This window comes from Suncus etruscus, chromosome 17, assembly GCF_024139225.1.
Source record: "Suncus etruscus isolate mSunEtr1 chromosome 17, mSunEtr1.pri.cur, whole genome shotgun sequence".
Classification (NCBI taxonomy): Eukaryota; Metazoa; Chordata; class Mammalia; order Eulipotyphla; family Soricidae; genus Suncus; species Suncus etruscus.
The window spans coordinates 71,875,963-71,887,152 of NC_064864.1; the positions used below are offsets into that span (position 1 = coordinate 71,875,963).

General features: G+C 56.6%; 1 protein-coding gene across 1 annotated transcript; it reads left to right on the plus strand.

The window, feature by feature from the left end:
• The first annotated feature begins 675 nt into the window (after window positions 1–675).
• PPP2R2D (protein phosphatase 2 regulatory subunit Bdelta) lies at window positions 676–9,895 on the plus strand. The gene is made up of 10 exons (XM_049790603.1): window positions 676–722; window positions 1,105–1,191; window positions 3,344–3,441; window positions 4,155–4,320; window positions 4,859–4,971; window positions 5,230–5,407; window positions 6,810–6,974; window positions 7,546–7,715; window positions 7,795–7,886; window positions 8,738–9,895. The coding sequence occupies exons 1-10, from the start codon at window positions 716–718 to the stop codon at window positions 9,015–9,017; spliced, it is 1,356 nt and encodes a 451-aa protein (XP_049646560.1). The 5' UTR covers window positions 676–715; the 3' UTR covers window positions 9,018–9,895.
• The last annotated feature ends 1,295 nt before the right edge of the window (window positions 9,896–11,190 follow it).

Consider the following 11,190-nt stretch of genomic DNA (forward strand, 5'->3'; position numbering starts at 1 on the left):
AAAAAAAAAACAAAAAAAACAGCATCGCGGGCGCGTCCCGGCACTGAGCTGCGGGGAGGCAGAGACACACCTTGTGGGCCCCCCAGTCACCCCGGGGCGGCCCGCAGCCCGCGAGGCCCAGCTCCAGCTCTGTGGCCTCCGCGCCCCGGCGCTCCCCAGTCGGCCACCGGCAGGGAAAGCCCCCCGCAAGGGCTGCAGCGCTCCCGAAGGGATCCGCGAGCGGCCACGAGCACCTGCGACGCGGCCCGAGGGCGCCTGAGGTGGGCGCCCGGCCCGCCCACTCGGAGCTGCAGCGGCCGCCGAGGCCCCACCCACCGCCGCCGAGCTCGCCTCCCATTGGTGACTTCTCCCAAGGGCCGCGACCCCATTGGTCAGGCTGCAGGGCGCCGCTCGCTCGGCCGGCAGCGGGTCGCATCCGGGCCTCAGCGAGCGCGAGCCCAGCCCTCATCCAAAGATTTTCTCCCGGCCGGGCAGCGCCGTCAGGACCGGGTCGACAGCACCACGGGCGCGGCTCGCGGCTCGCGCAGGCGCCGTCCGCGGCGCCGCCCCGCCCCGCCCCGCGCTGGGAGTCCCGGAAGCCCCGCCCCGGCGCGGAGCGCGGCGCGATGACGTCACCCGGCGGGGCGACGGGCATTGGGCACCATTTTGAAAAGGGCAAAAAGCCCCGCTCGCCTCTGTGCGCCTGCGCGCCAGCTCGCCCGCCCGCCCGCCGGCCATGGCAGGTGAGGGCTGCGGGGCGCCCGCCCGTCCGCCCGCCCGCCCGCTGCCGGGGCCGGGATGCAGGGTCGGAGGGGTGAGGGCGCTGCAGGCTCGCGGGGCTGGGTGCAAGGAGGAGCGGCTGGAGGGGCGCGGGGCTGGGTGCAGGGCTGGGGACCGAGGTGGGTGCAGGGATGCGGGGCGCGGGAGGCGGAGCCCACAGGCGGTGCGGCGCTGGGGTGCGAGGATGTGGGCGCAGGGCTTGCTTGAGGACGGGAGGTAGATGATGACACGGGGCGCGGCCAGCGGAGGCCGGGGCGGCGGGTGCTGGACGGAGCCTCACCGGTGTGTCTGTCCGTCTGTCCGTCCGTCTGTCTGTCTGTCTGTCCCTCTGTCCGTCCGTCCCAGGGGCTGGCGGCGGCTGCGCAGGCGGCAGCGACTTGCAGTGGTGCTTCTCGCAGGTCAAGGGGGCCATCGACGAGGACGTGGCCGAAGGTAGGGGCCTGCGGGCGGGGACTAGGGCCGGGCCCATCCATCCCTCCAGCCACCTGCTCTCGGGGAAGCCCCCGGAGTGAGTTCCCGGGGCGGAGCCAGGGGCCGCTAGGCTTGGGGGGCCGTGGGGAGCAGCCGCGAGAGCCCCTCCTGGGGAGACAAAGCCCAGGGGCTTGCAGCTGAGTCAGCCTCGGGACTGTCCGTGCAGCCCCCTGCAGCCTGGGCGCCCTCCAAGCCTCCAAGCCTCCAAGCGGCCCTCTGGAAACGGGGCCCTTTGCTTCTCAGGCCTGATGTCCGACTGACTGTGCATCAGCCTTGATGGGATCTGGCAGCTCCCCGCTTGGGGTTTCTGTGGGAAAGTGTGGGCTCTGGTGGGGTCCCTCTCCTCTGGGCACCTGCAGGCGCTGACAGATGGTTCCAGCTCTCCTCACCCATCCCAAGAGTTCTCCTTGTGCAAGTGTGAGGCCCTGTAGAGTGTTCACCACTTCTTACCTGTCTGGGCATGAGCACTGTGCGTGGGGTTGCAGAGAGAGCACCCCTGAACCAAGTCTTGAACCCTTTAGTATGGGTTTTGTTGGGGAGGGGACCGTGTTCTGGGATTACACCTGGCAGTGCTCAAGGGACCCTGTGACCATCAGCTGCGAACTACCCTGAACCTCTCTCTAGCCCTCAGCCCTTTCATCGACTTTGTTGCCAGGTCGAGATAAGATTCTTTGTAGAGGAGAGGACATTATCCTTTGAAGAGGGTCATGAAAAAGCCACAACAAGGATATTGTTCTTTATGGGTTGAACTCCTGAGAAAGTACAACAGTGACTGTGGGCTTGAAATCACCCTGTGAGAGGTTCTGGGACCTGTGGGACCCGCAGCCCGGACTCTCAGAGCACTCTGCGTCCCTCGCTTGTCAGGAACAGGGCAGTCGGAGCCATACAGGACCCCAGAACTGAGCACTGTGTGAGCAATGGCCAGCTGGAGACACCCTGTGGTCCTTCCGGCATATCTTCCCCAGGTCCTCAGTCCCTAATCCTCTGACCCGAGGGAAAGACTTGCACCCTCTGCCACATGAGCCCAGCTGCAGGTCCACATGGTCCTTGGCCCTTGAGCACAGACAAGGAGCCCTGGTCAGCTCCTCTCCCTACACCCCAGTCTTTCTCTAGGGCTCTTGTCCACCTTCTTGCACAGTGGCACCCACTAGCCAAGTGGATGTGGGTCACTTGGGTCTTACATATATATTTATATATTTGAGCCGTCCCAGACTGCAGGGGTAGTTCTAATTCTAGGTCCCTACACGTTTCAGTACTTTAACGAACGTGATTTCTCTCCAGTGGCAGTGCTGGCTTTTCTCCCAGAGATTTCCTTCTGTTTTAATTAAGCCTGAGCGTTGCTGGGGGAGCATTAATTACACCCCATTGCGGCCGTGGGGCAGGAGTGGCACCAAATTTAGTTCCTGCCACTCCAGTGTCAGACTTGAGTGTCGTTGAAGGGAATTAGGTTATTGGGCATGATTTCACTTCGGAAGCAGCTCTGCCAACAAGGAGATGCCTATTCCTTCTCCCTCTCCACACAGCAGCGCCTCTGTGCTGGGCAGTGGGGTGCTGGGGGAGCGCACAGTTCTCTGGGGTGCTCTTGTCCCAGCACACTCTACCACTGCAGGCTATCTCTGTTACTATGAGGTGCATGGTCTTGACCGCGGGCACACATGTCCTGGAGATGCTGCAGCTACCCCGGATGCCGCAGGACTAGACTCAGCCTGGCCTTCCTTGATTTGCTGTAGGGGAGAGTTGTGATCCCTGTGCCCTGGACACTCCTAGGGTACTTCCCTGGCCCTCTCCTTCTCATGGGTGTCTGCATTTGGAACCAGCACCAGGCCTCTTCCCGTTATGGTCGTGTTGTCCGCCTGCCTGGAGCCAGCTGATCTGTTGTCCTTGAGGTCTGCCACTTTCACTGTTGGGTTTAGAGACTAACCCAGCAGTCCATGGGCTCATTGGGACTTCACAGGAGTCAGGACCTCACACTGGGACAGGCATCTGGCTCCCTGACTAGCCCTCATGCCACTCAGTCTGTGGGTTCGGGGAGCCCTAGGCTGCCCTCCAAAATATCTCTGGCCATGGTTCTGGCAAAGTACTGCCCTGCTGAATGAGGTCTGTCTCCTGGCAGCCGACATCATCTCAACGGTTGAATTCAACTATTCCGGAGACCTCCTCGCCACTGGGGATAAGGGCGGTCGCGTCGTGATTTTCCAGCGGGAGCCAGAGGTCAGTGGTTTGCATCCATGCACGTGGGGACACTGGGCTCCAACTCCCTGCCTTGCACTGTCACAGCAGCCCATGAGGCCCTGAGTATCTCCCACAGTGCTTCCCCTACAGCAGGGATCTCAAACTTGCGGCCCTCTATACAACATTTTGTGGCCCGCGGCCGGCCTTCAAATATCGAAGTATTCGCAATTATTCGCTTACCGAATAGTTGCAATAAAAATCGTATTAGTAAGAAAAAAATCGCAGGCCCGGAGAGATAGCACAGCGGCGTTTGCCTTGCAAGCAGCCGATCCAGGACCAAAGGTGGTTGGTTCGAATCCCGGTGTCCCATATGGTCCCCCATGCCTGCCAGGAGCTATTTATGAGCAGACAGCCAGGAGTAACCCCTGAGCATCGCTGGTGTGGCCCAAAAAACAAAAACAAAAAACAAAAAACAAAAAAAAAAAAAGAACGCATACCCCAGCAGTTCCGTTTGGGGTATGCAAATGTTTAATGCGATTTTTTTTCTTACTAATGCTATTTTTTATTGTGAATATTCGGTAAGCAGAATTCCTTATGCGGCCCTGCCTCACCCCGACTTTGCCTCCTGCAGCCCCCAGGTAAATTGAGTTTGAGACCCCTGCCCTACAGTAAATGGGCAAGACAGGTGTCCATGGCTGCGCCAGGGGAGGAGGACCCAGCTCTGCTTATGCGAATGTCTTCACTTTCCATAGAATAAAAGCCGCCCTCATGCCCGGGGAGAGTACAACGTCTACAGCACTTTCCAGAGCCACGAGCCTGAGTTCGACTACTTGAAAAGTCTAGAAATCGAGGAAAAGATCAATAAAATCCGGTGGTTGCCACAGCAGAATGCAGCCCATTTCCTGCTCTCTACCAACGGTAAGAGCCGCCGGATTCCAGCCGGATTCTTGGTCTGTGCCTTTGTCTTTTCATCGGATGCTCTGATTTTAAACCTGTTCTGGGCTGGAGCAGAGCAGGTAGGGCATTTGCCCTGTGTGCGGCTCACCCAGGAGGACACAGGCTCAATCCCCAACAATCATTTGGTTCCCCCGAGCCTGCCAGGAGTGAGCCTGCCAGGAGTGATTTCTGAGCACAGAACCAGGAGTAACCCCTGAGCGTTACCGGGTGTGGCCCAAAAAAACCCCCAAAACTTAAAAAATAAAATAAGCCTGTTCTAGAACTTTTTTCTGCGCCTTAAACTTTCTGAGAGGGGGAATGATCTAGAAGGAGCAAGTGAAAACAGAGCAACTGAGCATCAGCCCCCAGCTCCCACCCTAGGGGACCAGTCCTGGCACCCAGATCTGAGCCATTCCCCCAGGATCTAGCCACGCCCCATCCTCGGGCCCCACCCCCAACCAGGATTTTTTTCTGGATTCTCTGCTCACAATGCCACCTGTGTTGTTGTTGTTGTTTTCAGATAAAACTATAAAATTATGGAAAATAAGTGAACGCGACAAAAGAGCAGAAGGGTATAACTTGAAGGACGAAGATGGACGGCTGCGAGATCCATTCCGAATCACAGCACTGCGGGTATGGTGGGGCAGGTGGCAGCCACTGTGGGGGGTGCCAGGTGGTTTGATATGGGCCCTCCTGTGCCACCCAAGCATGGGCCAGGGGCTCACTGTGGCCATGGAACAGCTCTTCACAAACCTGGGAAAGGACCATGTGGTAGAGGCTGGGGAGGGGGCCAGATACTCACCCATCACCCCCAAACCTCCCAGCACAGCCCACACAGAGTGGCTGCCCACCGGCCTGGTCCCTCAACCTCATCTTCCACACATGTGCCAGGTGCCAGTGCTGAAGCCCATGGACCTGATGGTGGAGGCCAGCCCCCGGCGGGTGTTCGCCAACGCCCACACGTACCACATCAACTCCATCTCGGTCAACAGTGACCATGAGACCTACCTCTCTGCTGACGACCTCAGGGTCAACCTCTGGCACCTGGAGGTCACAGACAGGAGTTTCAGTATCCTTGTGGGGGTTCTTCCACGGCCTCCTGGTAGACTCAGAACGCCCCCCAGTTTCAGGCCTTCCTCCATGGGCAGCAGCTGGCTGCGGGTTGTTGGTGAATGCCCAGGCCCAGTGGGGCTACTGTGACTGCAGCATTGCTGTTTGTGCAGGTGATGATGTGGCATCCCCACCTCATGACTAGCGGAGATGTATCCCATCAGGACTGGTGGCAGGTGGTTTCCGAGCGGTGGTTAAGTCAGTGGAAGGCGTGTTTAGCAGACACTGGCCTGGCTTATGGTCCGGATGAGGGTCTGGCGCTGGGCTGATGCCCCAGATGTGTCTCTCTCTGCTTTGATTTTATAAAACGCCCCATGTTCTGTGGTTCCTATTCCGAAGCCCCTGCCTGTCCTTCATCCTCCAGAACCGGCATGTGGTTCTTCATTCTGACAATCCAGGACCTTCTCGGGTCACCCAGAAGAATGTGTGTTCTCCTGTGGCCACACCCCATCTGAGTGACACGAATGAGGGTGGTCCCCACAGAGGGCTCAGAGCCAGGGCATCCCTCCCACTGCTTTGCCGGTTTTTCTTGAGCTCTAGGAAACGACCTCTGTGTGCGCACCTGGGTGACGGCCCCTGCCACAGTGGAGGCAGCTATGAGTGGTGTAGGTGTGCTGCATGCAAGTGGGCTATATATGCAGCTCTGATGCTCTTCTTGGGACCAGGTGTTCGGCTCTCTTTCATAGCGTATGTGTACGTAGCTGTATTATCACTGCATGTGCATGTGGCTGTATGTATGGCTGTGTAACAATGACTATGTGGCTGGATATGTATATGGCTGTATGTGTGTGTGGTTGTGTGTGACTGGATGTACGACTGGTTTTGTGTGTGGCTGGATGTGCACATGACTATGGCTCTGTGTTTGATGACTGTGGTTGCATGACTTGTGTTAATGTATATGTATTTTATTGTATGTGGGTGGCTGTACGTATGGTTATGTATGTTGTAAGTGGCTGAATGTATGAGTGCTTTTATTGCAAAGTTGTGTGTGACTATCTATGGTTGTATTGAGAGGCTGTATGACTATGTATGTGGTTATACCTGAGTGGGTGTATGACCATATGTGCGTGCATATGGCTGTTTTAGGCTGTATGTGTGGTTGTATGTGAGTGGCTGTATGCATGACCATTTGTGCATGTTGCTATATGTATGGCTGTATATGGCATGTGACTATGGTTGTGTGTGAGTGAATGTGCATGTGGCTGTATGCATGTATGACTATCTGTGGTTCTGTGTGAGTGACTGCTTCTGCTTCTGACTGTATGTATGACTTGAGTGTGTGGCTCTATGTACCTGTGGTTCTATGTAAATGGCCATGTGTGTGCATGGCTGCCTATGGTTGTGCAGCCTTAACTGTGCAGACATTGTAGACATCAAGCCGGCCAACATGGAGGAGCTCACCGAGGTGATCACGGCTGCCGAGTGTCACCCGCACCAGTGCAATGTGTTCGTCTACAGCAGCAGCAAAGGTTCCGTGCGGCTCTGCGACATGCGCTCCGCCGCCCTTTGCGACCGGCACGCCAAGTGTGAGTCAGCTCAGCTGCATGTGCTCCAGGGTCTCAAAGGGTACAGTGGTACAGCCCAGTCCACCGTGTGCTGAAGGCCAAGAATAGACCCCAGGGAGCACTTTTGTTGCTTACAACAAACTTCATGGGCAGCTGGTCCTGGGGCCTCAACATTCTGCAACATAAAACACCAGGACAGCCCAAACCCTCCCCAAAGTCCACTGCTGCAGCCTGTCCCTTGTTGCAAGGGCAAGGGCAGGGTGTGAGTCCTCAGGAAGCATCAGCATCAGTCCCTGCTCTGAGTGCTTTGGGGCACAGGCCTTGAAGCGAGTGAGAAGTTAGATGGTTCCTTTCCCAACTGACTGCAGGCAGGCCCAGTCTGCTCTCAGTGTGAACCTCAGCAGTGCCAGGTTGTAGGCTCCCCATTTCTAGGGATTCCTAGCACCCCTTGTACCCTGATGAAAGGCTGTTCCCACCTTCCTGGGCACAAGAATGGGAGGCAGGGCAGAACGGGGCGGTTCATTGGCAGGGCATTGGCTACATAGGGGTCAGCAGTGTGCTAGAAGCTGACCCCCCCCCCCCTCATGTGCAGTTTTCGAGGAACCCGAGGACCCCAGCAGCCGCTCCTTCTTCTCTGAGATCATCTCCTCTATCTCTGACGTGAAGTTTAGCCACAGCGGCCGCTACATGATGACGCGAGACTACCTGTCGGTGAAGGTGTGGGACCTGCACATGGAACAGCGGCCCGTGGAGACGCACCAGGTGAGTGGCCATGGGTGAGTGGGTGGGCGGGCAGCAAGAAGACACGGGCAAGTGCATCCCTGATGTCTGGGTCCTGCAGGTGCATGAGTATCTCCGTGGCAAGCTCTGCTCCCTCTACGAGAATGACTGCATCTTTGACAAGTTTGAGTGCTGCTGGGGCGGTACTGACAGGTAAGCGGCGAGTGTGCAGCTCCTCCTGTGTGGGCGTCTGAGCTTAGATGTCCATGAACACCTCAGGCTGGGTCATGTCCCTGGGCCAGGCTGTGAACAGCTGCCTGAGTGCAGACAGGAGCCTGAGGGACCCCCAGTACCCATACCATGGCCAGGAGATGGGCTTAGGGATGGCAGGAAGGCGGTCCTGGGAAGAGGTCCAAGCATTCCTGCAAGACCTCCTGGATGGGCTCCAAGTGAAAAACCATCAGTGTGGGGGCTGCTATCACTGGCAGTGGATGGGAAGGCATGTGGCTGGGGTCCAAAGGGGCTTTACTCTTGTTTCCCAGTTTTCATCTACTCAATCTACTCGTGAATCTCAGTAATCCCCAAGTAAAGAGTAGCTGGATGAAAAGTGTCAGGTATATGGGCAGGAAGCACCACCCGTGTCAGGTGGGCGGGAAGTGGCCATCTATCAGATGAGAGGACAGTAAGTGGCCATCCTAGTCAGTGGGGGGACAGTAAGTGGTTTCTCACACCAAGAGAGGGGACAGGAAGTAGTTGCCCCCATCAGGTAGGGGACAGGAAGTGGACACCTGTGTCAGGTGGGAACAGGAAGTGCCACCTGTGTTACATGAGGGGATAGGAAGTAGCTGACTTTGTCAGGTGGACGACAAGAAGTACCTGCCTGCATCACGTGAGGAATAGGTAGTGGCCACTCATGTCAGGTGGGGTAAGAAAGTGGCCACCTGTGTCAGGTGGGAGACAGGAAATCCCTGCCCAGGTCAGATGGGGAGCAGGAAGTACCCCCAGGACAGGAGAGACAGGCAATATCCACCTGGCACTCAGCAGCGTCGCTTTCATTTGCTCAGCGCCATCATGACTGGGTCCTACAACAACTTCTTCAGGATGTTTGATAGAAACACGCGGAGGGACGTGACGCTAGAAGCTTCCAGAGAGGGTAACAAGCCTCGGGCCAGCCTAAAGCCCCGCAAAGTATGTGCGGGGGGCAAACGGAAGAAGGACGAGATCAGCGTGGACAGCCTGGACTTCAACAGGAAGATCCTGCACAGCGCCTGGCATCCCACAGACAACATCATCGCCGTGGCCGCCACCAACAACCTGTACATATTCCAGGACAAGATCAACTAGGCACCGCCAGCATACTCTGTCCAGGGAGGTCCTGTGTCCTCTCCAGGGACAGCAGCTGTGGGCGAGGCCTCGGTGCTGCCCAGCCAGGGCGCGGCACACGGTGGCCGCCATGCACAGTGGGATGGGCCTGTGCTGCGCCCTCACTGTGCCTGGGCCCAGAAAGGCAGCCGGGAGCAAAGCTGGAAGGTGCGGCCTGACCAGCCTTCCCTGCTCACGGCCTTCATCGGCAGAGCTGGTCCATTGCCTGCAGCCCTGGAGGAGAGTTTGCAGGTAGCCCTTCGCCCTATCTGCTCAGCTGGGGCTGCACTTGGGGTCAGATCTGACCGGTGAGAGCCTCTGACCCTTAACTGGGCTGGGCTAGGCAAGGGTGCTGCTCAGAGACAGGCCTGGCCAGCAGGCAGCTACCTCAGTGCTGCCTGGGGGACACATTCATGCTTTCTTTGAACCTTTTTTTTTTAAAGCAGGGAGGGCAATGTACGTTTTCAATCGTGCTGAAATGATCCGCATGCTGAGTTTCATACTGCATTTTAAGCCAGTGAGATGAGACTGACTGGTTGTCCTGTCAAGGGCCATCAGAATTCCCAAGACCAACAGGCAAGGACACGTGGTGGCAGTGTGTGAGCAGGCCCCACGCCTGGCCAGCCTGGCACCATCACTTCCTGTCTAGTTTGCAGTTGAGCATCTGAAGCTACATTTGTTTTAATTTAAAAACAATCCTTATACTGTATATTGGTTGTTAACAGTTCACAAATCAGAGACGGAAACAACTGTTTAAGCATTAGTTAACCCTGGTCCTTAAAAAAATTCTAGTAAAATGGGATTGTATATATTTGTTCAACTATTTTGGCCAGAAAGTTTAATAAATTTTAAAACATTTACTGAACTGCGCTCTGCATTTCCACAACTCTCCCCTTCCTCGAAAGTGCCCACTAGCCTAGGGTAGGGGGACTAAGCCCTACAGGGTAACCACTCCTGGCACTAGATCTCCAGCCTCTGTGACCTCACCAGCATCTGTGCAGGGCTCAGCTCACACTCACCCTCAATGTCTTTCATGCTGTCACACACATTCTCAGTCTTACCCTCATACTGCACCACACTCAAACATTCTCAGTCTCACACACTCACAGCCTCACTTTCCCTTCCTCTCCCGTTCCTTCTCCCCTCACACACAGTCCCATGTCATACAATCTCCCACTCACCGTCACACACACCCAGCTCCATACATTTCCTGTCTCACTCTCCCAACACTCACAGGACAGTGCTTCAGCTCCTCAGCCAGCACAGTTCATGTTGCCTGACGGTGGCTAGTAGGCAGGCAGGACCCCACTCGGCAACACAGCTGTGCCCAGCAGCCATGTCTGAGGACGGACACCCCCACTGCTGCCTGCCCATCTGTCCCTCGCCCCACACAGCTGCCCACACGGGGCCTCACTAGTCCCCCACCCTACCTACGGCTGAGCCTCTTCTCCATTCCTCACAGGGAGGCAGGACAGAGACCAAGCCAGCTGCCCATCCACCCTTCCAATCAGGAAGAGGCCCAGAGCACCCCGAGTGGCTGTGTGGCTTCACTGCTGTGGGGAGTGTCCTAGATCTGAAAGGGCCCTTGACTCACTGTTTCCTGAACCCATCTCTTGAGGGCATCTGCACTTTTGCAATGATGTGTGGGCATAGGGTGGCATTATAGCTGGCAGGTTTGGATGACGTTTAATGAGCAGATTCCGTCACCAATGGGCCCATCCTGTCCTACCTCTTACAGAGCTGTGCCGGGGTGGGTGGACGGGCCCGCCAGAGAGAGCTCCAGATGTTGCCAGCCTAGGTTTCATCCCCACCATCACCAAGACTGATCCCTGGGCCCCTGACATGACCCAAGCTGGACTCAGATTTGACGCTAGGCTGGCCATGCTTTTATAGACAATTAAAAAAAAAATTTAGGGACCGGAGAGTAGCATGCCTTTCATGCAGAAAGATGGTGGTTCGAATCCCGGCATCCCATATGGTCCCCTGTGCCTGCCAGGGGCGATTTCTGAGCATAGAGCCAGGAGTAACCCCTGAGCACTGGCAGGTGTGACCCAAAAACCAAAAAAAAAAAAAAAAATTACAGACTCTTCACCATTTCACCAGCCAGCAGGGGGAGAACTGCTCCCAAGCTAATCACTCCAATAAGAACAAGGAA

Excerpts from the sequence above, each read along its gene's own strand:
- PPP2R2D (XM_049790603.1), top strand. Across the intron at positions 4,321-4,858 it reads TTTCCTGCTCTCTACCAACG|ATAAAACTATAAAATTATGG; the intron begins GTAAGAGCCGCC and ends TGTTGTTTTCAG. Across the intron at positions 4,972-5,229 it reads TCCGAATCACAGCACTGCGG|GTGCCAGTGCTGAAGCCCAT; the intron begins GTATGGTGGGGC and ends CACATGTGCCAG.